At 48.6% G+C, this 27,659-nt stretch overlaps 1 protein-coding gene across 3 annotated transcripts in view; it reads right to left on the bottom strand.

Moving 5' to 3' along the window:
- Positions 1-436: 436 nt before the first annotated feature.
- The window catches only part of RGS10 (regulator of G protein signaling 10), a 39,009-nt gene continuing 11,786 nt past the window's right edge, over positions 437-27,659 (bottom strand). The window contains exons 4-7 of one of the 3 annotated variants that reach the window (XM_033131301.1): positions 26,616-26,702; positions 16,889-17,032; positions 8,497-8,644; positions 4,147-4,279 (exon numbers count right to left, since the gene is read on the bottom strand). In XM_033131301.1, coding sequence (XP_032987192.1) covers positions 8,531-8,644; positions 16,889-17,032; positions 26,616-26,702 — 345 coding nt within the window. In that variant the 3' untranslated portion in view covers positions 4,147-4,279; positions 8,497-8,530. Of the gene's footprint in view, positions 4,280-8,496; positions 8,645-16,888; positions 17,033-26,615; positions 26,703-27,659 lie in introns of all 3 variants that reach the window. The other 2 variants (XM_033131302.1, XM_033131299.1) reach the window with 2 other exon arrangements.

The following is a 27,659-nucleotide window of genomic DNA, read 5'->3' as shown; positions in this document are numbered from 1 at the left end:
AAAATGAAAGTAAACAATGACAGAATGGGAACCACGGCTGAGCTGGCCTCACAGTTTGCAAAGCTTGTAAACAAAGCCTGCTCCCAAATCCAGAGCCAGGACCTGGGAGTTGGGTCTCAATTCATTAGCTCCCACTCTCTGATACATGAGGGTATGTATGTCCTTGTTAGCAAAACCATAATTGGAAACTTAGTTAACAAATTCCTCATTCTCTAGAGTTCACCTGAGACAGGAATAAAAAGCTTAACCCCATAATAACAGAGCACCCATTCTTGGGTTTTTTAAAAGAAATCACTTCACCACTAGTGTCCATATGAAGCTTAACATCCTGATATTTAGAGGAAAGAAAACAACTGAGCTTGTAAACTTAAGAGATCAATACCACCAGCCAGTCATGTCCCATTGGTCCCCTTCCCAGGGGCCGGTTATTTTCTTTCTTGTGACAGTTTTGGTAAAGACTCCATCGCATCTCGTGACCAGCTGCTCCCTGGAGGCACGGTTTCTGCCTCATTCGTTCATCCCCCTACACTGCTGTATCTAAACATTTGGCCTGGGATTAGTAGGTTCTCATTGCATATCAGTTTTGTGAGTAAGTGCACATCTTTACCCAAAGGTCAGTATTCACCCCCAGCCCTGGGCTTTTCTGGGGCCCTGTCCAGGCAGGGGATGGACCAAAAAGGGAGCTGGCGTCAGGGAACAGGTTTGGTTCCATCGTCAGACTGTACCACTCACCAGCATGTGCCTGTGTGAGTCGTGTTATTGGTGTCAGTCTTCCCATCCAGACAATAGGAGAAATGGCTGTTCTGTCACTTTTGGAGGTTTTGTGCAGGAGGCAATGGGAAAGAAACACTTGGTAAGGTCCTCTGCAAGGGTGAGGTGATCCGTACTATGCCTGAGAAGGAAATAGTGCGATTGAGAAGGCGGGATGGTGCAGGATGGTAGGGAGGACGGGAACCACAACTTATAGAAAGCCAGGCAGGTCAGCAAAGTGGATTTGGAGGTACAATTAATGATTGCAAAGTCACTGAAGAAAATGTCACCCAGCCCATGCTCTCTGCATACGGAAATAGGAGATCAGGGTACAAACTATGGAGCTAGCAGATAACATAAATATGAGAGTGGCCTGCTATAAGGCAATAGGGAAGGTTGAGGCGTGCGGCTAACCAGGGATTACACTCATGAGCAGCAGAAGGCATTTGCGTTGAAAGATTTGAAACACATGCCCCACCAGACATGACATATGTGGCATGCAGGCGGAGCGTTTGAGACCCTGCAGACTGTTGTATTAAGCATGCGTTTTTTATTCTGATGCTTTGACATCTGGGGCCTTGATGACCTGAAGGCACTGCCCCTCCCAGGGCCAGCCAGTTTCTAGAGATAATAGAGCATGCCTTTCATATGCAAACTAACCAGTCCAGAGCTCATATCCCCAACGACTTCCTCTACCAGGCTCTTACACTCTGGGCCACCTGCCCTCATCAGCCAGAGCCAGGTACCAGACAACTAGAGGCAACCCCTATGTCCCAGAACCCACGGAAACTCTTCGGACTAGCCAATCCTAAGCCTGCTCACCCTGCTTTTCCTTTCCCATGGGAACCACAGTAAAGGCTCTTGCTCACATTTGTCCCTCACTCCCTCTGCCTCCTGACTGGTCCTGGTGATTCCCCATGTGGCCCTGGGTGGCATGGCGTGCCCCCTCCTCGTAGGAACTGTACCAAACTCTCTTTTCAACGGCAATTGTCTCCTGATCTGTTGGCCTCACCAAACCTGAATAATAATAAAACCTACATTTTAAAACACCTGTAAACCACTGGAGCGTGAATCATCATGGCTGCTTTATTGCCATTGAATCTCAGCACTTAACGCCGTCCCGCCTAGCTCACTGCAGACACAATTTAAATACTAATCAATAAATGGATGGACAGTTATAGGGACGAAAGTGAAAAGCTGGGTCGAGTGTCTATCTGGCTACATGGATTCCCGATGCTTCAGTCTCAGTTTTGCAATGGCCTCAGAAGCTGAATTCTGCACACACCTAGGTTCCGATTGGCCTCGATGGAGGCGGCCAGGCAGGAGCAAGGAGAGGAAAGTGGTGTGAGCTCACGCTGGTAGGTGTCAGCTGTGGTTAAACGTATGTGGCTCACCGGCACGCTGGCATTGGGCTTTTCAGGCAGCTTGTGAGAGACTTTGCTTTTGATAGACAATGTGGATAACTCAGGCCGACAATGCGACGGCCATCTCAAAGGTCTCGGAACCCAGTGGTAAAAGGGTGAAAGCCAGAAAGAGGGCTCCAGCCCACCCACTGGCCCAGGCTCCCCAAAGGCAGCACTGAGCAGGTTGCCCAGCTCCACGGGCCCCGAAATTACCCTATGTCTATATTGGTACAGTGCTGTGGTCTGTATCCCTGCACTTTTCTGGCTGGTAAACTCCAAGTTGAACTGGAGAACGTGCACTGTTTTTAATCCTTGCTCTTTAAAATGCATTTGCTTTTTAAAATGTCAATGCACGTCTATGCTGCTGCAAGGACTAAATTTTTTTGGATGACAGGGCCGTGGGGCATCATTCTCAGCATCACGCTCTCACCCCAGGCCGAGAGAAAGTCAGTCTAGGACATCTGGGGGAAGGCGGTGAACCCCTTATTGAGGGCTTGAATATTGCTGTTTCTGATGGATGCTCAATTGGAGGACGGTTCTCAGCAGCGAATGGCCCCCCAAATGCCATCCCTTCCCCAAACCCAAGATGGAAGGGCAGGAAGCATTCGACCACAGTGAATGGACAAAGCTAGCGAATCTGGGGGATGGCCCAAGAGGTCACACTAGGGGAGGGTCGTCAGTAGGGTGACCATGCAAACTGGTTCCCCAGGAACAGAACCAGCTGACACTGTTTCCCCAGTGTAATTATTAAACTCCCCCCGCTTCGCTCTCAAAAGTGCCCTGGTTTGATTGGTAAATTATACAGCCGCCCTCAACGTCAGGCAATTTTGCAAATGGGTTAGTCGGAAGGCTCGTGACCAACAGCATCTGGTTGCTTTCTACAAACAGAAGTTTAAGGTTTGGCAGATATGCTAGAGAAGATCTGGCAGAAGCAGACGGCAGGAACAATTAGCAAAGGGAACTGGGCCTGGCCTTGGGCTCTGGTGGGTTTAATTCTAACAGGGGATGAGCTGGGTTGGCTGCTCAGTCTGGGCCAAGCAGGACTTCACTCTCAGCCTCTCCACCCAAAAGGAGACTTTCAGAGACAGCATGTCTTTCCTCTTGTTGAAATCTCAAATCTAGATTAACAAGCCTAGCAAAGTGTACGCACAGAGAAGAAAGGGTTACAACGTGTCCCCAGATGGGCTGTGGGAGAAGGGGACATGCACGAGTTCCAGCATCAGCACAGGCTGTGTGCCACAATCCCATTCAATACCACCTTGCATTGCTACAGGGACGGTGCACATTTTCCCATTTGTCTTCCTTCCTGGTTGGGATCTTGTTTCTGTCAAGATGAAGTATGTATTTGTGTTGCAGGAAATGTCACTGACTGTGGGCAAAGCCAGGACAAACCCATGCACAAGGAATAAGAACCCTCTGACGACACACACAGCTCCCCACCTCTGCAGAGGCGGTCCTTGATGCGTTTTCTTTTCCCAGCATTGAACTTGCTCTTGAGAAGAGTTTAACTCAAAAGACACCTGACAGACAGCACCCCCAGTGGGTGTTTGTCAGATGAACACATTCTCAAGCTGATTTGCCAAGTGATCTGGGGACATGCATGCCCCATTCCCCAGAGGCAGGGCCAAGACTTAAAAGGTCAGAGGTGGCTATAAGTTTCACCTGGTGGCCTCACACGAAGTTTAATCAAGCTATAAAATGCTCAGTGTCCAGTGTTTAAGGACTCTTTCTGCCTTGTATGTGTGTGTCTGTGTGTATACGTGTGAACTAAAACTTCAAAGCTATTTGTTTTTTTATGTAAGATTAGCCATCATGCAAAACTTACTGGTCAAGCAGTTAATAAAATACACATATCCCATGGAAGGGTTTTGTACATTTCAGTCCTTGCAGATAACAAAGCAATTATAAACCCTGCATGGTCCTGAGAGTGATTTCCTTTGCTCCCGAAAGCTGCCAGTCCTGCCAGCATTTGGGGGGGCTCATGTGTTATAAATTCTTGAAGCTCTTTTAGCTGCAGTTTGGGCATCGGGTGACTCTTCTCCCTCTTCTTCGGTTCGCTTGTGTTTTAAAAACAAGTCAGACTTCAAGAAGCGGCTGTAGCTGTCATACTTCATGAGGTTGAAGATCTAAGAGGAAAAAGAAAAAGTGTCTGAAAGCTGAGGCCAATCAGGCTGTGAATCATCCTATCCAATATTTATTAAATACCTACTGTTGCCAAAGAATGCAAATACATGCAAGACACACTCAAAGAAAGATAAAGTACCGTGTCTCCCCGAAAATAAGACCAGGTCTTATATTAATTTTTGCTCCAAAAGATACATTAGGGCTTATGTTCAGTGGATGTCATCCTGAAAAATCACGCTTATTTTCTGGTTAGGTCTTATTTTCAGGGAAACATGGGAAGTCATGGGCTAGACAAGGCGGATTTCCTGGATGTTTCTGGCCCTTATGAAATAATCTCAGTGGAATATAATAGCTTAGAGAGTCACATGAACAAATCTATCTTTATTTTCCACAGAAGTATAGATTCACACAATGCTGATTCACACCCTTGTATCAAGAGGTCCTTTAAGAATCTCCACTTTATTTGGGTAGATGATCCAGGGATGTGTTTCTCCAGGAACCTGAGCAAGTGAAATAGAAACCATTCCTGTATAAGCGGTGATGTTGTAAAGGCCACATCATATCCGATTATGCTAACATTAAGACCCCAGAAGTCTGGCGTCCAAGATCTCAAACCTATGCTAAGAAACAAAATGGAGCTGATTCAATGCAGGCTAGAGAAGAGAAACTACAGTCTTAGCCCGGAGAGGCTTCAGGAACAGGGCCCTAATTAAAGAAATAGCAACTGGCTCCAGAATGCAAACTCACACAGGCTCAGGAGCACGTCTCTGGGAAAGAAAGGATTCTAAGGTGTGCTCGTCAGGCGCAAGAGGAGGACCCCCTGACAGAGCCGAAGTCCTCTGGATTAGAGGTCTGCCACCTGCCACACCGCAGGTCTTCAAAGAGTTGTCCCCTCTCTTCTAGCCACAATCCCTATTCCCAGCATCCCCTTTCTCCCACTCCTACCTGATCCTATGCCACCCTCCTCCTTTGCCCTGCAAAAGGGGTGAGGAAAGGAGAAGCAAAAAGGAAAGCATTTTCCGCTGTCAATGGGTACAGCCTCTTGAGAAGTCTCTCTTTATCTCTGTCTCAGACATTGTGACTGAACTTTCAGGATGTTCTGCAGACTAAAAATCCACACTGCACCTGGTGCCTTCATCTACTGCACTACCATGGGCTCAACACGTGGAAAGTTCCAGAAGTATCTAAAATGTCACTCACTGCCAGGCGGAGTTATCAAGTGGGTGGTAAAACCCTGACAGCTTTTAAATCTGTCCTTTCCCAACACGCACACCAACTATTTTGTAAATTAAATGTCTGATGGAGTCTAAAGACTCAGAATGTCTGCCTGAGGGACGGGAGAACTGGAACCTTCCGTTTTTACACCTGCATTTACCCAAGACGGCTTCAACCATAGGAGAGCTGCCTCAATCATTTTGCTATCAGCAGAGTCCACAACCCAGGGAAACATTTAGGACTTCGGGGTTCCTTTCAACTCTTAAACTACTGCCTGCCCTACCCTGAGCACCCTCGCAGTCTTGTCCAAGATCTCCAACTGCTCAGAAAGGCCAGGCCTCCCTAAACCCCCAGCGGTTATCTATTTTGTGGCAATCTTGTCATCCTAGACCAATGTGCTGAGGTTTGGAGAAATCATTCATTAAAACAACAAAAAAAAATGTCTCAGAAAATACAAAAATCATTGTCAGGGGACGAGGAATGCTATTATCGTTCCATGGCCTTCCACGAATGTGCCAAGCAGGTGTCACCATCCCTCACCACCTGCATGATTCAGCCCTTCTAGGCACGAGAGCCCCCACAGGGAACTTTGAAATGCCCACCTAGCTCCTAGTCTGGAACGGATGCTCAGAGAGTGACTAATGAAGCCATCTCTGTGATGCCCCTCCCGGCACCCAGCCCTCCCACACCAGGTCCACAGCAGATGGGACCCACCACTACCAGCAGGATGCGGTTCGACCCAGGCTTCTCGTCGGAAGCCTCTGTGCGTGGGAGTGGAACATCCTGTTTGCCTGTAGTGGCTCTGAGGCTCACACTTCAAAGAGGAGAAGAAAAAGGCCGGGGCTGGAGGCACCAGGGCCAGAGGAGGCGGGGGAGGGAGGGGAAGTCTGGGGAGCCGCTCAGGGGCTGTTAGGATCCTCTCAGCCTTCAGGAGATCCCAAGAGATGCTCCTTCCTGGTGCCAGCGAGCTCGAGGGGAGGGGGCTACGAACACTTTTAACAAGAGCCTAAGGGCCACTCCCTGTGTGGGCAGGTGTGAGATGCCCGTGAAGTCCATCAGCCTGGGGCATCCTTCTCCAGCAGCCCTCACTTCCTCATGCATCTTCTGATGCTTCGGAGTCCCCTGGTGGCAGCTGTAGCCATCAGGCCCAGACCGATTTTCAAAAGAAAAGGAATGTTGCTCTCAATGGCCTTAATTTCTGGGGCTGTGAGCTGCCTGAGATCCACTGGCAAAGGGTCTCCTGGGCACTGGTCTAGGAGCACATGGTGATAGGGTGTTCCTATCACAGTGTCCCTGTGGGGAGATGCTCAGCGAAGATGATTTAGAGGATAGAGAACAGTCCTAAAAATCTCTTTCAAGAAAGTGGCCAAAGATAGTGTACCCAGCTGCTGACCGCAGCCTTATTGATCACAGGGCAAATGGCCATGACTGGGGTCCAATAAGTGTTCACCCAGGGAAAGAATAGAAGCCACCCAACATGCAACAACAGAAGGCTGGAGAAATGAATCAGGGTAGTACCAACGTGCCGCAAGTACCTTCTGCCCATGTGTCAGGCAGCAGTTAATCCTCATTTCATCCTCAACAGAACCCTACAAGACCCTGATTACACAGAAGAATGGTTGGTGTATCAGCCAGCTCGGGCTGCCATAACAAGTACCATAGACTAGTGCTTAAAACAACAGAAATGTCTTCCCTCACAGTTCTGGAGGCTGGAAGACCAAAATCAAGATGTCCGCAGGGTGGGTTTCTTCTGAGGCTTATGGATGGCTATCTTCCCCATAGTGTCCCCACGTGGTCTTTCTTCTGTGTATGTCTGTGTCCTAATCTCCTCTCCTTTCAGGACACCATATTGAATTAGGGCCTCCAATGACCTCATTTAATGTTAAGTACCTATTTAGAGACCCTCTCTCCAAACACAGTCACATTCTGAGGTACTGGGGCTTGCGACTCCAACATATGAATTGGGGTGGGGGTGGGTGGGTAAGCAATTCAACCCGGAACAAAAAGAGACATGCAGGATAGAAACGTTGGCAGTTTAGCTCCAGAGGCCTCACTCCTAACCACTAAGCTACATTGTCACTCATATGGCAGACCAACAGCCAGTCATTAAACATGAAGTCTGCAAAAGGAGTTCAAGATGCAAAAATGTACGTGAACATTAAATGACTAAACACTAAACATTTAAAATGCACTGAATCTAAAGACAATGATTCCAAATATGTTCTTTAAGAGTATGTGTGTATAAATGGAAAACAAAGGTCTCCAAAGGTCAATGTGCTGGATTGAACAGTATCCACCTAAACTTATGTCCCCCTGGAACCTAAGGACGTGACCTTATTTGGAAATAGGGTTGGTTGAAGACCTTGAGATGACATCATCTTGGATTTAGGGTGGGTCCACCCGAAATCCAAGGACTAGTGTCCTCATAAGAAAAGGACAGGACAGAGACAGACCCAGGGAGAAGGTCATGACCAGAGGCAGGCAGAGATCGGAGTCATGTAGCTACGAGCCAAGGAACGCCAGCAGCCACCAGAAGCTACAGGCAGAGGCAAAGAAGGATTCTTCCTTAGAGCCTGAGCAGAGCGGTTCTGACACCTTGATTTCAGATTTCTGGCCTCCTGAGCTGTGACAGAATACATTTCTGTTGTTTTAAGCAACTCGGTTTGTGATCATTTGTTATGACAGCGCTTGGAAACTAACACGGTTGGCTTACTGATCTCACCTCACTCCTACATGAGCACAGAAAAGGAGCCGGTTTCTACAAAACCAGGACTCCTTGATGGGGAGAATTGGCTTCAGTGGGGCTGGACTGTGACTGTCACCTGACCAACAGGCCTCACGTTGTCTGGAGGGAAGAGGAAAGAAGAAGATGGAAACAAATCTGGGGTGGGGTGCCAGGTGGGCAGAGGCCTCTGAGCAGAGCTGCAAGGCAGCCGGTCCTGCCCAGAGCGAGGCCACCGATGAGGCAGAAAACTCAAGCTGGCAGCTCAGGTGAATTCCATACCTTCTCTTTTTTCTGGCCAAGAGACAGCTGTGGCTCAGCAGGTTTCGGGGCTTGGCAGCCCCACATCTGTGAGCTGCATGCCTGGATTGTAAACGGTTTGGCATCGTTGCCTTGGGAGCCAGTCCTGCAGGCAGCTGGAGGTGGGACTCTTGGGAAGAAAGGTGAAAGGAGCCTTCCTGCCATGTGCAGCTACACAAGGTCATTACACAGCCAGGGCGCCCCCCCCCTCCCGCCCCTAGCCCACCCCAGCCCCCATCTCCGGATCCCAGACAGTGACTGACGGGGTTCTGCCTTTCTGTGAGGGAAAACCTCCATGTGGTGCTCCAGCTTATCCCTAAGAGTCTTCTGAGACTGCTACTCCAGGAAGGGCGCCCTCCCTGAACCATCCTCACCCCGCAGAAAATGAGACGCATAACTAGCCTTGAAGACCCCTCAACACTCTCTCAATTAAGCGCATTTCAAGCCTGACAAATCTTTTAACACTTCTCAGAAGACAAGGACATTAAAAGAACTAAACTAAACATACGTCCTCCCTTCTCTGCAAAACCCTCCACCATGTTATTTCAACTGGGGACAAGGAGGGAAAGTAAATCCTTTCATGCAAGTTTTAATAACGGGACTTCATATTTGCCTCGAGAACTGGGCTTGGTTTTTATACGAAAATTGCCAAAAGAAGGTGGAAAGCACTCCCACCTCTGCATCGCGGTTCTAGAATGTGTCCTCCTCACACACCTAGACCGCAGGCCTGCGTTCCTACCCACACAGCCAGACAGAAAATGCGAAGAAAGCAAGTCCCTCGCCCTCCAGCCCTCCAGCCTCCAGCCCTCCAGCTATGACAGGACGCCGGAACCAGCTGGGCGTTAAAGAAGCTGTTGGGAAAGGACACCAAGCGGGCGTCCCCCGCTAGAGTTGAAAACCATCGCCCTCCCTTCTGAAGTGGGAGTGGGGGGTATCCAGGAGACGGTCTCAGGGCAGCTGGCAGAGGGCAGGTGACAAGACAAAACAGCTTAGGTCAGCCCTTGTCCCACAGCGCCAGGGTGGGCCACTGGAAGTTTCTGTGGCCCTGGACAGTGCCCCTGCTTCCTGGACAGGCCCACCAGAGATGGACGATGTGACAGGGTGGGATCAGAACTCCAAAAAGAGGCCGGACGTGGACAGAGGCAGAGACCCTGCTTGGGGTGAAATCCCCTCACTGGCCCATGGGCCCGGTGCTGTCAAGTGGGTGGTGGCAATTTGTCTCCTTTTTTCTGGAGTTCATTATACTCCAATCTAAAGCCTGAATGACATGCTTTCTACACAGGGGGAAGGGATTTTATGTTTCTCTTTTGCCATCAGGACAGTTACATGTTATTCTCGCTCTCGTCCCCTCCCCCCCTTCTATCTCTAAACACCATTATAAAGTTAAAAATTTTGTTTCAAATACTGTCTTTCCCACCCCACCTCTCATAAGGCAAACAGCTGTGGTAGAAATGGGGAGCCAACTTTCCTTCCATTTGACCAAAGACCGACGACTTGCGCTTTCTGGCTTTGTACACGTATGTTGGACAATGCTGGGTTCTGGGCTGGACTGGATCTTTGGGAACGAATGTCAGCTGGTATCCACAAGACAGAGGCATCCAGAATCCCCAGCTCCAGCCACCACTGCAAACTTGGAGAAACATGGGGTTGGGGGAGGGACTCGTGCCTCAAATGACCCAGGAGGCTTGGCAGCCCCTCCCCCAGCTCTGGGACCTCACCAGCTGGTCCAACCCTTCTTATTGATGTCTAAAAAGGAAGTGTTTCTCACTCTTTTGGTTCTGGGGAAATTCAAAGAAACAACACTGCCGAAAAGGGGCCCAATGCATAGCTCCTTTCTCTGTCAAGGATGTGGCTGGGAGCTCTGACATCTCACTGAAGTCTTTTAAAATTTTTTTTTTAAGCATCAGAGGTTGAAGGCTTCCTTTTCAGTGGAGAAGGCCGCCTCCACTCTATCTCCCCAGACCAGACTTAGCACAAACCCCAAAGCCTGGGTAAGGGTGTCCTGGCAATACTGGAAATCTGCTCTAAGTGTAGGCATTGGGATCCCTAAGATTCAAGAGAGAAGAATGAGCACCCTGCTCCGCCTCAAACCTGCTGCCTTCTCTTTTCTCGTCCGAGAAAGCAATGATCTCAAGTTGCTGTTCGCAATGACCTCGACCCTTCCATCTTCTCCAATCTCCTTACCATCCTATTCAAACCAGAGGCTTCAGAGCAAAAAAGCTGTGTAAACGAACACTGAGAAACTTGTAGGAGCAGAATTTTGTTTTCAAGTTTTCATGTGACACAACTGCAGGCCACGGGGAAGATTTCGGTGTTCTATTCTTAAACTGGCAGGAGAGGGTCTGGAAGGACACACGACGTTGCCCCCAGGGCCTGGGGGCTTTAACTTTTTACTTCACACTCTGCTGGGTTGTGTGAATTTTCTTTTCTTCCTCTTAACAATGAACACAGAGTAACTGGACAATTAAAAATAATTTTTAAGGCTAACTTGTCCAAAAGCCTGAGGAACTCAGCAATAGGGTGTACTCGCCGCTACTGCTGGCATAGCGCGTTCCTGGGTTGGTCTTCCTCCCCGGAGTCCCTAGCCATGTGGGTAGGCAAGACACATGTGTTCCAGCCGCTAAGCTGGCAAGGCCAGGAGAGACTGACGTTGTCATTTCTTGTACAAAGAAAGCATGTGAGGCTGCTGTCACTGGGTTGATCCCTCCGTGTTGTGGCTGACTCTCATAGCCTTGGTAACTGCTGGGAAAGTTCTAGAATTAGCCAGGGCTGGAGGTGCAGGAGCACATGACTGAGCAAGGCAGACGAACGTGGAAAAGAAGCAGGCGAGAGTGGTAGTTGGTATTTAAATGCCAAAAACAATGCTGCCTGTACCAGAGTCCATGAAAGGAAAATGGTGACACAGTCTAGAAGGATGACAGGAAGAACAAATACTAATGCCTCACGTCAAGAAGGGTTCTCACAGCCTGATGGATCGGTAGGGAGAGTCTGGCTAAACCAGCAGCCCTGGACTCATGCTGTTTCCCCCTCCCAGCTCTGCTACCTCGGGCTGGTCATGTCACCTGCCCATCTAGGGAACGTTCTCACTTGTAAACTGAGGTGCCAGGTCCTACCTTCCCCAAGGCTACTTGAGAGTCATATGAGACGTACATGCAAAAGCACTGTGAGGAGATTCCTTCTTAATGTTTTCCCAGAATTCACTATAGTGTAGAAAACTGACATACACATTATTTCCTGCTTTTCGGGTGGGGACCTGAGATTCAGCGAAGGTAAGGCTCGTGAAAGCTGCTACATTTTTGGAAGCCACATTAAGCCAGGGTTTCTCAACCTTCGTACCACTGTCATTTGGACCAGATAAATCTGTGTAGTGTGGGGCTGACCTGAACATTGTCGGATTTAGGCAGCATCCTGGCCTTTATCCACTAACTGCCAGCAGCACCCCCACCCCAGTTGTGACGACCAGAAATGTCTCCAGACGCTGCCCAATGTCCCCTGGGGTGCAATAGCCCTGTCCTCCATTAAGAACCACGGCATTAAGCCAAAATTCATCTTCCTGTCACACTTGAAGGACGCACACAGTTGACATTCGTGGCGAGCACACGAGGCACTGCACTAAGGAAGCACTTCACAGATATGACTGCATCTTGTCCTCACAATCACCTTGTCATCACCCGCACTCCACCCACGAGGAAACTGAGGCACAGAAAGGGACTGCATCTTGCCCAAAGTTTCACAGCTACTAAATTCTAAAGTCAAAGAACAGGAGGAAAAGCCAGGTCTAAGGAAATGAGGTTGAGGGTACCAGGGAGCGAGTTTTTCCCATCCAGGCACTGGAGGTTTGTGACGGCTTCCCTGCATAGCTCCAGGAGGCAGCAGAGTTTGCCAAAAGCCCCATGTTACAGATGAGGGTACGGAAGCCACACCAAGGAAAAGGACGCACCTGGGGTCAGATGGAGGCAAGACTGGAACACGAGTTCCCACTTCCCCCTCCTGCTACCCTAACATACAGTGACAGTGACAGTGAATCTGAGTCCAGGAAGTGATGGGCAAGGAGGGGTCAGGGAGGGGGCAGGGGGCAGGCCATCCAGGGACAGATGGAGCCATGGTCAGGAAGCCGAGGGTTCGCAGCTGACTTTCTAGTAACAGAGATGGCTCTGTACCAAGTCATACGCATTCTCTCGCCCAACTGGTGAGGGACAGGCACAGCCAGAGCTGGGAGCAGAGCCCAGGTGCCGAGCTATCAAGAGAATCAAACCTTATTATCATAACTGGCACATTCTGTAAGTAGTCACCATTCAACATCCTTGAAATTAAACTAGTTAGCACGGCGTCGGGGCCTAGGCCCGGCCAGTCCTTCTGAACTTAGTCTACCACCTTCATCACTCTCTGCACTCCAGCCACTGACCTCCCACAACACACCCAGCAGACCGGCCCCAGGGCCTTTGCACTGCCGTTCCTTCTCCCTGGAAAGTCCTGCCCTCAAGTCTTCTCACCTGGCGACCCCTTACCACTCAGGTCTCAGTCACCTCTTCAGGGAGCCCTCTCTGGCTACTAGACACAAAGGTAGCCCCTGTCAGTAGCTCTTAGACCATCAACTCTTTCATTTCCTTCTTAGCATTTATCTTTTTCTGTCTACATGGTCGGAGGGGTATGGAATTCCTCGCTGCAAACACACCTCCTAGCACAGTCCTTTGTACATAGTAGGCCCTCCGTCAATGTTTGTAGCATAAAGCAATGAATGAAAGAACAAATCTACACACTAGCAAACTAACCAGAACTGAAATAGACCTCCCAGGAGTGGATTTTTTTAAAGAAAAAAAAAAAAGACACTGCAAAGTATCGTAATTGAAGAAAGCAATCTTTTTGTAAGGTCACCTGCTCCCTTCTGCTTCCCACAACTTAAATGAATCCAACAGCCCACCTTTGACTCTAGGCTAAAGCACCAGAGAGATGCCCACAGCTCTACCCACCTCGCCTGGCTTTCCCGGCACGTGTTGGCACACAACTGGACCATGTCAGCAGAGCCAAAGTAAATCAGAGAACGATCTAACCACGCACATGAGTTTTCCAAATGATAGAATTATAAACTTCTCATGAGATATCGTTTTGATGAAATGCTTATTAAAACGCCTAACACATAGAACACATAGAATCTTCATAGAATGCGCTGAGCACGATTTCAGTTTTGCTTGGTGCTTTGGGGTCATTAGGATCACTAGCCATGTCGCCACATCGTAGCACAGGGATGCACCCCAGTGTGGTGTGTGGGCTGTGGGTCCCCACGCTCCGTGGTTCCACATTACTGTGCGGTCATTTACGTTGAGTATCATTTTTCGATCTCTCCACTGACTGTTAGTTATCACTTCTTGCCACCACTCACTCCACAGCCTCCATCAGCACTTCAAATCCATTGTGACCTGAAACCCCAGAACCTGTTAGAACCGTGTGTAAACTAAGAATTAATAGGACCTGAAGACCCAAGACGCTTTCCTCTAAATAAGAAGCATGGATGTCAGCTCATCTCCTCCAGTGCTCAGGGACGATTACCCCATTCTTCTAGGTTCCGGCTGTGCTGCCACAGTTCACACGGGCCCTATCAGCCGCCCCAGGGCACAGAGCACTGCCCGTTGACAAGGGGCTGAGGCCACGTGAAGTTTTCCTGGTTGGGGCCTGTGAGAGCTCAGAAGCTGCCTGTTCAGACAACTGCGTCAACAGGCTCAGTGAAGTCAAGTCAAAGCTGTTGAGGAGGTTTCTTAAAGTTATGTGAAGTCTTGTGGCTGCAAACATGTTCCCCTCAGCTTCAAACTCCTTCACTAGGAAAACCGGGCTCTTATGGGGGCCTTTTGGGAGCAGAGAACCACAGACTGCGCTGAGTACACATTTTGGTGGTTACCAGCAGGGCCCTCGAGAGGCAGAGTTTTCTGAAGAGAAACAGAACCCAGAGGCCCTTCCCAGGGACTCACTGTGGAATCAGCTCAAATTCCAAATACCAGTTTTCACTCAATTATGCCTTAGGAAGATAGTGCCTCTTTCTCTCTCTCTCAAATCAATAACTTTCAACAACAGGGTAAAAAGTACTTTCTTTAAACAGTCTGAGCTGCATTGTGCTGCATTTGTTATATGTATGTGCACAAACATATTTATAGCACAAAAATGAAGGAAAGTCTCGAGATCCAATGTTCTTTAGTGATCATCTCTAGGCATGGAATTATGAATTTTGTCTTTATATTTTGGTTTCCCAAGTAGCTTTTATGTAGCATGGATAACTTTTACAGTTAGGTAGACAAAAGTGATTTTAAAAATATTTTTCTTTGTCACTTAAAAAAAACAAAATCTTTCTCTGTCCTTTGTGTTTCCTCCTTTCTATACCAGCTAAACCTCCCGACGTGTGAATCTAGTGAGGTGTGCCCGTAACACAGAGGTCCACTCCATTTTGAGGTGTCACAGGCGTAACTGCAGGACAGCTGTGTCCTTAGGAGCCCGAGGTCCCACGACATGGCGCGCTGTCAGCCTGTCTCATTCCTCGCCCCCACCTTGGCGTGTGCGGTCCTGGAAAATGGGACTGCCTGTGTGCACCTGGTCTTTCCAATCCCTCTGCTCCAGCTGGACTCAAGGGGCTCGGACGAGCAGAGACAGCTGTCCAGGCTGTGAGTGTGGCAGAGAGAATGCGGTCTTTGAAGGCAGGTGGATGTGAGTGAGTCGGCCTCCAGTACTTCCTACTCCCCGTGTAACCTGGTGCTAACAAACCACTTGGTTTCCCCGACCCTTGCTTTTCTCATCATCAAAAAGGGAGTAACACTCATGGGAGATGAAATGAGATACTACGTGCCAAGTGGGCATCAGTCACAGATGGGCAACCCCTGAACAGTATTATTGAAAACACCTAGAACACAATTGGCTTCGGTGCAGATTCTCAACCCTGGCTATGCATTAAAGTACAATAGGAAATTTTAAAAGACTCGGAGGTCCAGGTGCGGCAGACATTCCCATGTGGCTACAGCCATGAAAATGGCCTTTTGACCCTACATTCCACTTCCTTTCCCTCCACAAATCCACGTCCATGGCATCCTTCCCATTGTCTCAAAATCACCACCTCCAGGAGGCCCTCAGCAAGTCACCCATACTAACCAGAGTGCCTTCATTCAACACCCAAATTTGATTCAGAATTCATATGGAATTTGCACTTGCCACCGTGTCAACTGGAAAACATTCTTAAACGACTTCTCCTATTTGTATTCTTCTACCTGTGTATTTGTTTTGTCTGGGATGCTGAGCAAAGATGAGGCCTCCTGCATGCTGGGACACGCTCTGGACTCTGTGCACATGCCAAGTGGTCAAAAAAAGGCCAATCCCTCCAGTGGGCCAGTGGTTCTCAAAGTGTGGTCACAGGACCTGCAGCATCCCCACCACCTGCAACCATGTTGGGAAGGCAAAGTCTCAGCTCGCCTGGGAACCATCAAATCTGACAGTTACCTCTGGGGCTGGGGCCCAGGATCCGCTTTAACAAGCCCTCCAGGTGGTGCTGGGCTTGCTCCCATTTGAGGATTGCTGAATGAAGCTAAAAGCTAGTGTCCACCTATGTGCTAAGTGAGGCCTTAGCTTCCTCCGTAAGGATAGAGCCAGCAAAAGTTTGAAATCGGTCTGTGTGCCACTGTCTGCAAGTGTGTGTGTGACATCTCAGAAGCACGGAGCACTCTGTGGATAATCACGTCGGCAAATTCGTGTCTAAAAAAGATATCTCTGGAACGCACTTTCATCCCTTTGCCTATTACCACCAAAATTTGCCAGAAAACTGAAGTTTGCCCCTTATAGGTCTGTTTTTTAAAACCTAAGTTTTCCTCTTTAAGTGGAATGTGTATGCTGCCAGATGTTGACCTTTTTGCTATGACTCAGGGGTCTCATTACGAACCAGGTTATGGTATTGGGCCACCAGCGGTAGGTGGCGATGTTTGTGTATTTGCACAAAAACAGCCCAGGTTCCTCGCCACTTTGAATCCTTATCCTTGCTTTCCATAATTTTATGTCAGCTCCTCCCTTCAGCAGTTATCACATGTTGCTTCCTCAGTGTGGGTTCCTCAAATGGCCCCAGTCTCCCTCCCTTCTAATACGGGTTGAGAAGACAGATAATCTTGCTGGTTCAAACTGTGTGTAGATCAAGAGTAAACAGACCTAAGGGAGCCTACTGTGGGTCAAACCGGGAGCCTGGCATTCCCGTCCTCTGTCTTACCAACCATGTCTCCTCACGGTGCCTCCGCCTGCCCAGCTGGATGGGGCGGCTTCTAGGGTGTCTCACATGTAATGTTTCACTGCATTCTTCCAGGCTGGGGATAAACGCTGGGTTCAAATCAAGGTGCAGGTAAGGAAGTCAGGTTACCTGGTCCTGGAGTTTCTGGAACATCAGTGGATGCGGTTCTTCCAGTATCTTCTCGTTGAGCCGGGACTGCCCCTCGACATTGACTTGTGACGAGGCCTTGCTGGACAGAAAGGTCATGTAGATCTCCTTTGCCTTTTCCTGCATCTGGGGGAGATACAGGGAGCTTGTCCATGATCTGCGAGCTCAGCCCTTCCCGGCCTGAGCCCAGCTCTCTGCTGTGTCCAGGCCTGGGGGCTCTGGCTGCTGCTCCAGAGCTAAGCTCCGTCTGGGAGAACTCCTGTCGGCCCAGCCCCCACCCCGCCCCTTCCATGTCCCTGCAGCCACATCTCCTGTCACAAAACTGCTACATTAGCCATTCAGAAACGGTGACGGAAAGACTCCTGGCCCAGAGTGAGTGACATTCGGTACCATTTGGGACCACCCTATGAATTCTCCAAATTAAAGATTCATAGCAATAGTATTCAGTCCTGAAAAGGAATGAAGCCCTCAGACATGCTGCCACACGGACGAATGTGGAAACAACTATGCTTAATTAAAAGAAGCCAGACAGTAAAGGCCACATATCACGTGGTTCCATTCATATGAAATATCCAGAATATGCAAACCCAGAGAGACAGAAAACGAGTGGCTGCTCGGGGCTGGGGGAGGGGAAAATGGGAGTGACGCTTCATGGGTAAGGGGTTTCTGTTGGGGATGATGAGGAATTCTGTAACTAGACAGCGGTGATGGCTGTATAACACTATGAAAGTACTTAAGGCCACTGAACTATACACTTTAAAATGGTTAAAATGGTAAAAATGAGAACACTTAAAACAGTTAAAATTCATTATGTGTATTTTTCCACAATAAACTATGCATATATATCCCAACCAGGTATCAAGCACGTATTATGCTCCAGGCACATGCCAGGTGTTTTACAGCCGTGGTCCGTTTTCTTTATTCCATGAGCATCCAAGCAAAGTGCCATTTTCCCGTTAGTGCCACTTCCCCGATGAGGACGTGGAGGCTAGGAGAGGTGACATGGCTTATTCAGGAGCCTGTGGGGAGACTTAGGACTGTGTGGCTCCAAAGCCTTGCGTCTCTGCTCAGTTTCACACCTGCGAGATACATTATCTCCTCCAGGTTGTGCGATTTGTCAGCCTCCCAGGGCTGGGTGTTTTTTTCCAGGTAACAAGATATGAGTGTGAGCAAAGGAGAGAAGAGTGGCTGCCCGTCTGAGTCCTGAGAGCAGTCCTGCTGGAAAGCCCTAAGTAGGTAACGGCCCTTGAAAGCTTTGTGAGCGGAGTTGGAAAAGTGTGCACATCTGTGCTTCCAAAAACACTGAAAATCAACCTTGGCGGATTCAGGAACACGCTCGTAGCAAGTGCTTTGTCTTAAACACAGCCTGCCTCCTTGCTGGGGCTGCAAAAGGGAGCCTGGTCCCCTGACGGTTCTATTTTCTCTTAGAGAAAGGAGACTTCCTGTACTCACACCTCCCAGCAGCAAAGATGGGGGCTGTTTCTCTAAACATTAAGTCCTAAACTATTACCTCACCCTAAAGAGCAAGCCAGATGATAAATGCCTCTGAAATGCAACCGCAGAGCTATGACTCGTGGGGGGAATCAGGGGGCTTAGAGGCCTGGAAAGCTGCCATTCTCCCCCAGAGAGCCCACCTGGGGCTCCACACATGCTGCAGAGCTTGGCTTAAGAAATCCCAGCTCTGAAAACCTTTGGCCTTATGGAAAATACCAGAAGATTTCAATACCTGGTGCTTGGAAGGAGGGGAAAAGCAGTCCTTTAACTTATTTTGTTTCCAAGGACTAGTTGACAAAAGTCCCTATCAGGCCAAGGCCTGGCCATCTCCTGTCCCCCAGAAAAACTGTCCAAGTGGAGGTCGACACCCAAGGCCATGGTATCGGTTCTTGATCGACTAGCAACACAAACAATTAATCAATGCCAGGTTCAAAGACACACAAGTAGCGTCTTAAGATAAATACGTTATTCCAAGGGACAAGTCTGGAGACCATCATGGAGGCCCAGGTAGGTCTGCTTGCCTCTCAAAGACCCATGAAGCCACGAGCTTCCCTCCCACCACCCACATTCTGTGGAAGGAATATTGTTGGAAAACCACTTCCTGTTTTAATACTGCATAAAACTATCAACCAGTCAGATTAGCAAACTCCACACAGAGCTCTGGAGGCAGAAATCACTTCAGGCATCCCCTCCCCCGTGAACACACACACACACACACACACACACACACACACACACACACACGGCTTCCAGATGAATCCAGGCTGTCTCGGTTCTTTCTGAAAAGGAGAAGTGTAATGAGTAGCTTGAAGCTTAAAGGGGGATGGAAGGGGCCAGGAGGACAGGAAGCAGGTTCTGGGGAGCCTGGTCTCAGCCCTACTTGCATGGCCCCAGCCACCCCTCCTGAGTTCAGTCAGGGACGGGGTGGCGTCCCCGAGGCACCCCATCTTTGACTGACCACGCACAGGGGAATGTCTTCAGCAGCAGAACTTATCTGGTCTGGGGTAGGAAGCGTGACTGAAAAGGGAAACCCTGAGCCTGCCGACCAACCGCAAGCTGGTCACGGGAAGGCCTGGTGTCCACGCTGAGAACACTCAACAAAAAAGAAGAACCGGGTCTTTCGAGTTATTTTAGTAGATTTTTCCAGTGCTCGGTTAACCCTATTCTGGCTCCTGTCAGGATAGGAACAAAAAGAACATCCCCCCGCTGGTGGAGTTGCCCTGGATGTGACCTGGAAGGATGGCCGGCTTCTGTTCTCCAGTCTCCTGTGGAGATGTGCTGACATCCCGCCCTGCCCCAGAAGGTGCTGGAAAAGGACCCCACCTGGGCCCAAGTGGCGACTCCTGGCATCAACTTGAGGACTGTTTGTGGGAGCGTTTGCACCCACAAGAGCTCCCCCAGACACCTACCCACGAGTCCAGGACTTTGCTACCAGCCTGGCATCACCCATAACGACGCTCAGGCAGAAGTCACCACTCAACTGCTGCTTCCAGCCAGTGAATGTTTAGGGGAAGCAAATTCACTTGGATATCAGCTCCAGACACAGAAATCTACTCCAAAGAGCAGCAAACACGTCAGCCATCCAAAGCTCAGAAGAGCAGTGCTTTGTATGTTCTGGTTCCTCTCCCTCATCCAATACACGTGCTTAAACTTTTCCCATTGGGAAAATAGGACAAAACCTCCTTTTACTCCACGGCCCCCTAGAGCTAACAACCTCCCAACCCCCTGATTTCTTATTGAAACATCACAAAAGGAAAGCTCGGGCTGTGTGTCTCCGTTTTCTCCCTCCCACCCAGTTCTTAGCCCACTCAGTCTGGCTGCTGCCCACCTGCAGCACTGCCAACCCCAGCTCACTGACGTCTTCCACGTGGTTAGTCCCTCAGACCTTCCTCTGGACTGCTTTCCAGCCCTAGCCCTGCCCACCACCGCTGCCCTCTCAGGATTCTCCAGTGCCTCTGTGTCTCTATCTGTCTCCTGTCCCTCTGTTCCCCTCCCCCATAAATTCTGGGGGTTCCCAGAGTTCTGCCCTCGGCTGGCTGCTATCCTAACCACATGCTGTCCCCTAAGATTTCAGCCCAACTGCCCCCCAAGCTACTGACCATGTAGCCAACTGATTTCTAAAAATGTGGGCTTGAATGTCCCACAGACACCTCAAATACCAAGGAAAGAAGTGGCCTCCTCCTGGCTGGTGGATCCTGCAGTCTCTATTCCAGGCAGCTGGGAAGAGGGATCCCCCAATACGTCCCTCATCCCCACACGCTGCCCGTCACTGAGTTCTGCTCACTTTGCCGCCTGTACTCCTGTCACTCTGCCAGAGATGGACAGTGGGAAAGGACACATAAGAAAATTAAAACATCGAGCCACTACGTTTTTTAACATCAGCTTCAGATAGAGAATGAGGCAAAGAAAATATCGAGCAAATGATTCAAGAATATTTCCGAGAACTGGCTCAGGAAGTGGAAAGCAGTTGGAGGGACAGTGAGTGACTCCACAGAGAGCAAGAACAAACCTAAGCACCTGCAAGGTTGGGGAGGTGGTGCCAACAGGAAACATCCCAAAATGGCAGGAGCTTAGGGGCATCGGGTACCCCGATGGAAGAGATGAGGAGGGCAGCAGAAACAAGCCCTTAGACCCCCAGGTCCCTGCCGCCCCAACCCTGAGCATTCCGGTGATCTTGTCCCTTTCCCTCCCTTCCCCTCCCCCCTCCCTTCCCCGCCCCTCCCTCTACCCCTCCCCTTTCCTTTTCCCTCTCCTGCTCCTCCTCTCTCCTCCAGACTGGAGTTTTCTAAAGAAATTGACTCAGGGAAGCTGCTGAACAGAGGCACGAAGCAGGCCAAGGATGAGACGCTAAACAGTGTAAGGGAGAAGTGAAACTGTGCACACAAACTCCCCAGCACATTTTTCCCAGTCCAGTTGACTAGAGACGTGTTTATTTTATAAACATAATATGGGGCTGTGGTCACCAGGAAGAGACGAGAGGGTTCTAGTCTAGAGAAAGCAAACAAATAAACAAACAAAGCAGAAAAAATGCAACAGAAGAGTTTAAAGATAAAGTTGAGATCTCCAAAGTAGGAACCAAAAGCCAAAGCGATGAAAACAAAAGGAGGGAAAAAAAGATAAAATTAAGGGCTCAGTCCAGGAAAGGAGGCCCATCTCTGGAAAAGAGACCAGAGAAAATGGGAGGAAAGAAGTTACCAAACAATAATGATAAGAAGAAGAACATAAGAAAATTTCCTGATTAAAAGGCTCTGTAAAATGCCCACACAATGAATGAACCCCACCCCGTCCAAAGCCTCTAACTGTGCAGTTTTAGAATGTTGGTGATGAAAAGAAGATCCTACACTATTAAAGAGAGAAAAAAAGAAAACAAAATAAATCAACTTACATATAAAATACCGATTCTTAACAAAAATAGAAGACAATGAGACAATGTCTTCAAGTCTCTGCAGGAGTTTCAACCTAGAATTCAATTCAGTTCTACACTCTGTCACATTACCAATGAAGTGGAAGAGTAGGAATAAAATAACACTTTCATTCACCAAGATCTTTCAACATCTACCTGCCAGGTCCCCTTTCTCAAGAAGCTATTTCTAGCCATGCTCCACTAAAATGAGGAAATGACTCAGCGTAGAGGAGGACCTGGGTCCAGGAAACAGGAGAAGGGCAAAGAGAATGGCCAGCCATGGCAAAGGAAGACCTGGGGACACCGCAGTAGGAGCTGTGACCTGAGGGTCCCAGGAGGACTGTCCCCAGGTGAACCCAGAATGCAGAGAGGAGCTGAGAGGCTGAGCCTGTGCAGCACCATATCGAAAAAAGAAAAGCATGATGGTCCAAGGAGAAAAAAATGTAATTGTAGCATCCTCTTCGGTTCAGCAGCAAACAATAAACAATAACTATTTTCATAATGAAAATGCAGTAGACAGGGATATAAGTAGGTGAAACCTCAGTTACAGTAAGAGGAAGTTGGCAGATAACATTTAAAAGTGATATAAAGAAAGCAGAGAAGGAACGGAGGCGCAGGGCAGGCCAATGCCAGGCCCAAGACCCCCCTGAGAGCAGCCAGAGTCTGATCAGGTTCGGCCTGGACCCGGCCAAGTCCACCGCGACAGGCAAAGGTGGGGAAGACACAGCCCAAATCCGAGGGAGAGCGAAATCTGGAGGGTGCTGGGGGATGAAGGGAATTAATCTTTCTTACTCCATCCACTTTGTGAAGTGAATGAATTTCACAGGAGTATATATTATTTTTGGATTTTCTTTTTTAAATAATAAAGAAGGTAGTGTTTTAGCCTTTTAGGAAAATCTTTACTATTAATTTAAATAAGAACATCAAACACTCTAAAATCCTGGATCATGTTTTCGCAGTAAATAAAATAATAACAAAAATAATAACTATGATAGACCCCTCCCCATAACTCTGTTAACTGTAGAACACAATAAAAATGTATTAGTATTATTATATCTAATACTAGTGCAAGTCGTCACAGCTATGATTATTAGAAACCTTGCACCTCCCCACTCCCATTCACAGTTTGGTCTTTACAAATCTGTATCGGCTGCTATATCCATTTCCGTGCTTGTCACATAGTAAACTGGCCCAGTGTGCTGAGGAACGAATGAATGAACGAATGAATGAATGAATGAATTCAGGGGTAGCTGAAGAATGAACATCTTGTTGGAACTTTTTCTGAGGTTTTATAAAACATAAATGCTGCTTTGTTTTAGAAGATAGTTATATCTCAAGTGCTAATTCATGGGGAAGAGGCACTTCATAGAAAAATTTTAAACCATAAAGAAAGTACAAAGGGAGCGAACTGCCTTGAAAGCGGACTGCTGAATATGGACACCTGGAACACACAACCATCCCAGGAACTCCAAGGAGGGAGGAGTGGGGGGCGTCACCCTCCCAGGTTCCTGAAGCCCCAGCATTCCCACCATAAATGCACAGTGTGAACACCCTCCCAAATTAAGGGGCTGCTTTCCTCTCAAGGGGCGAATCACAAACCGGGGAGGACAGTGAAGTCACAGCATGGTTCTGCTGTTTGGAGCCTCTGAGAATATGATCCCCAACAGGATGGACTCATTACAGCTACCACTGTAGCCACAAGGTGAGAGGGAGGCCAGGACCTCATCCTAGAAAGAACCGGAAGTATAGTGTGCCTGGCACTCTTCCAGGCACTCAGATACAAAGATCTCAAACCTTATGGAGACTGCACGACAGATGGAAAAGCAAACAATATTGTAGATAAATAAAGAAATTATACAAGTGTTCAGATTAAGCCAGTAAATGCTATGGAAAGATTTGGCTAGATAATCCTTGTAAAAGAATGAAAGACAAACCAGCACAGGTCCTCTTAAAAATCACGGAGCCAAAAGTGAGGTTCGCATCAATCCCACAACTGCCTTAGTTCACTGTAGAGATGAACCCTCCACAGACGCCGTGTTGGACCAAACGCAGTAAGTCTGATTGTGCAATTCAGGGGGGCCGACTTCTCCCTGTGCTTCTGTCCTACTCTGCATTTTTAAATGAGTGACTTAGAACTTACTCCCGGTTTGACTTCCCCTGCAGCCAGACCCACCAGAGAATTCCCAGGTCCGGAGTCAAAGAGCTGATCTGCATCCTGGCTCTGTCCGCACCAGCCGGCGGCAGAGCTGAGCCATTGCTCATCTCTGCAACCACAGCCCCCGGAAGGATGAGAGTGCTCAGGAGGCTTGGTGTAATCACCCAGACTGAGGGCTGGACACCACGGGCGTCATGGATGTTTCCTCCCTTCCTGTGCCATCTGTATTCTCAGGCAGTTGATGGTGAGGCAGCACTCATTGCACTGAAGTAATCACGAGGCACATTCCAGGCCTAAGGACACAAAACCTCCCAGGAGTCATACGCTGGCTGTCAAGGGTGTGGGGTACAGAGAGCAGCTGACAGATTCTGGAAGCTCTATCTGCAGGATGTGCATGGGCCAATGCAACCCACCCGCACGGCTTTCCAGTGTTCACCTTGGCACCCAGGTTGTCCAGTGGTGGCCCCACCTGCCTGCCAGCCTCCAGCGCAGCAGAGCTAGGTTGCCCCTCAAGGACAACCCTCCCACCATCTGGTCTTCATTTAGCGCTTCTCTCCAGGAATTCCGCCCCACAGGCTGACCCCTCTTCCAGGAACACGACGCCCACCCCCAAAACTCCACTTCACATGCCAGTTTAAAAGGCATTCCCCTGGGGCTTTCCAGACTGCCCACTGCCTGTGCTCCCACAGAACCTACATGCACTTCCCATTTCTAGATTCGTCACACATGCAAAGGCTTTACAAGCGGCTTTCCCTCTCCATGCCTGTTCCCTAAAGAAGCTCACCTATCTTATCTGTGAGTGTCTCCCGTGGTTTTCTCCAGGACTGGCCCTGAGCAGGCCCTCCACAAAGAGCTTGTGAACTCAATTGAGCTGAAGGTCACAGCAGCACAGCACGCAGGAAAACGGCTGGGTGCCCTCAGAGTGCCTGTTCAAGCCCCAGCTGGGCCGCAGGGAGGGGGACCTCAGCTTCCTGGTTTGTCCAATGTAGGGGTGGGCTGGTCAACCTATAGATAGGCCCCTCTTACCTCCAACACGCAAAGAATAAGGCAGAGCAATGGACACCTATCTGTTTGCCTGCTTGACTCAGAGGTAGGGTTTTAGCGCAAAGCTGGACGAATCAATTGCACAGCCCAGCATTTATGGGAGGTTGTCCCTGGGCCCTGTCCTGGTTGCTGGGGGCAAGGGAGGACAATGAGTATTCCTGCCTGAGGGGTTGCAGCCAGCATCCTAGCCTTCTAAAGCAGGCCTTCCCACCTCCGCTCAGAGGCCATTCACCACCCAGGAGACTCAGGCAAAGTCATCCAGGGAGAAGCCGAAGGAAGCGAAAGCCAAGAGTCATGCCCCAGACTGCTTTCTAGGCCAACCTAGGAAATTCAAGTTAAAGGGAGTCTATCTTAGAATCCATCCTTGCCCCTACAGAGAGGAAGGCCACACTGCTCCACCTTGGCGAAAGTGTGTCTGAGTCCACAAGGGTCCTTGAATAAACCAATGATGAACCTTTTTCAAGCTGTTGCCTGCAAACACGTAATGACGCTGGTTTCATCGATTCCAGCTTCTGGAGACAGATGCTCAGTAACTGGCAGCCCACAAGCCACCTGGATGTGTTTTGTTTGGCAGCAAAGGTTTTACATTTTTTTAAAAAAATTAGTTCTAACACTTATAAAATCAGATAAGTTCACATAAGAATCCAAAAGTCCAGCTTCTCTGAAGAAATAGGCAGCACTGGGTTGACGACGGGAGAAGAAGCCTTAGGAAGAAAGGCCCCCTCAGTGTTCTGGGGGTGAGGGTGGGCAAGCGAAGATCTACGTGGGCAAAACTGAAAGCAGCGAAAGCCCAGACAGACACAGACCCCAAAGCGTTCACTGCCAACGTCAGCTCAACAACCAGCTGCAGCCCCTGGAGACAGGGCAGCTACTACCCTGATGGCCCCAGGCCCCAACAACTCCCTACAGCCTCACACCAAAAGCCTCACTCAAGTACCTTACCGAACCCTGAAGGCTTTTAGCTGGTGGCCTCTTAGAAAGCCACAGGCACAGGCCTGGTAAACACACCCAGTTCACAGGCCTCTTTTCCCACAGTCTCCTCCATCTCCCCTTAGCCCCAACTTTCAGCGGCAGAAAATCTAGATGACATCAGAATTAAAGGCTACCTCCTGCAAAGAGCACACATCTACTCAGGAGAACAGTCAGAAACGTTTTATGTGGGATGCCTGCCAACCACAGGGTGTTTCGTAAAGATATACTGAATAATTGACAATCCATCTGATGTCCACTCTACTTTTATTGCCAAATCTGCTTATCATTGTACTACCTCCATACAAAATGCCACCATGTCAAACTCCGGGGGGAGCAGCCTTATAACTTATTCATGAAGGAAAAAATCGTACATGATGATGAACTCTGAATGATACCAATTGTTATTTTTACTCTAAATATTTATCCATTTGTACAGCTCCATTTAAAAATGGATTAACACACTCTTTAAAGTTATGAATATTTGAGCAACACAAGATGCCTAATCTGAGGCTTAAATTTTCCCCCAAATCCAGTATGGATCAGATTTCTTTAGGCAATTTCCAATCTGCTGGACAGACAGCTGTAACTTTATGAGAAAAAAAAAAATGATCAAGAACGTGATTAAAGAGTGGAAGAAATACCTGCTTCTTATCTTGCATTTTCTTAAAATCTTCACATGCTAGCCAAAATAAAACGTTTTCTTCACTGAATTCCTTTTTTAAAAATTCCTATGGATACAGAGAAGAAAAAATATCAAATAGTATTCTAATAAAAAAACCCACACAAATGAACAAATAATGTATTTCCCTTCAAGGACTGATTTGGCAAAATCCAATAAATGAGCATGATTTGATCACCCTGTGACAACTCCACCCTGAAAAACAAAGCTTATGTTTAATGTTAAAGCTAGAATTTCATATGCTTTTCAACTTAATGGCTTTGACATTGGGAGGAAGAGTAAAAATGAAGCAGGCGTCTCCTCACAGTTCTAAGCTTACAATAAATTACCAAAAAGTAAATTAAAGTGGAAGATATATTAGTTCCTTCCAGACCGTGTTTAAACAAAGTACATTCCTCTAAAATCAGGCCTATTTTTTTAAACAAAAGAAAAGAAAACATATTAAGCATGTCCAAAAACGCCAAGATGAAAAAATACGCAAGTTGGAGGTGTGTATTTTTCCTTTTTGGCAGATAATGGGAGGTCAGTGGCCCAGAAAAGTATTTATTCTGCTGGACACAGGGGTGTCCTTCCTGAGAGGAGATCTAGAGGGAACTCACAGTGGCCTGGGGTCCAGGAACGTCGCTAGCCCTGCCCGCTGCCCCCTCCCTGGGGACCTCGGGACCAACAGCCTGAGGGCTTGTCCTGGCCTGACCCAAGGCCTAAGAACAGACATGGGACTCAGGAAGACACAGGCATTCTTCAAATTCACACGTGCTCCTTCTAACAAACACCTGGGGATGCTGCTGGCCAAAAAAGTTATTTCTAAGCAGCACGAATATGTCCCCATCCCTCAGCCTCCTCTCTGAGCTTTACTTTGTTAGCTGTTGTCCAGTCGGCCTCATTCTGGTACAACCCCAACACACAAGAGAACAAACCTTCACATCAGAGAGATCCAGACCAGCCCCTCCCAGCTGTCAGCGAGCTGGACATTCTTTGCAGATTTTGCCAATGAGCACGGTACCTC

This window comes from Rhinolophus ferrumequinum, chromosome 16 (assembly GCF_004115265.2).
Source record: "Rhinolophus ferrumequinum isolate MPI-CBG mRhiFer1 chromosome 16, mRhiFer1_v1.p, whole genome shotgun sequence".
Classification (NCBI taxonomy): Eukaryota; Metazoa; Chordata; class Mammalia; order Chiroptera; family Rhinolophidae; genus Rhinolophus; species Rhinolophus ferrumequinum.
The sequence above is the reverse complement of the archived record's forward strand: the minus strand, read 5'-3'. Positions and strand labels throughout refer to the sequence as shown.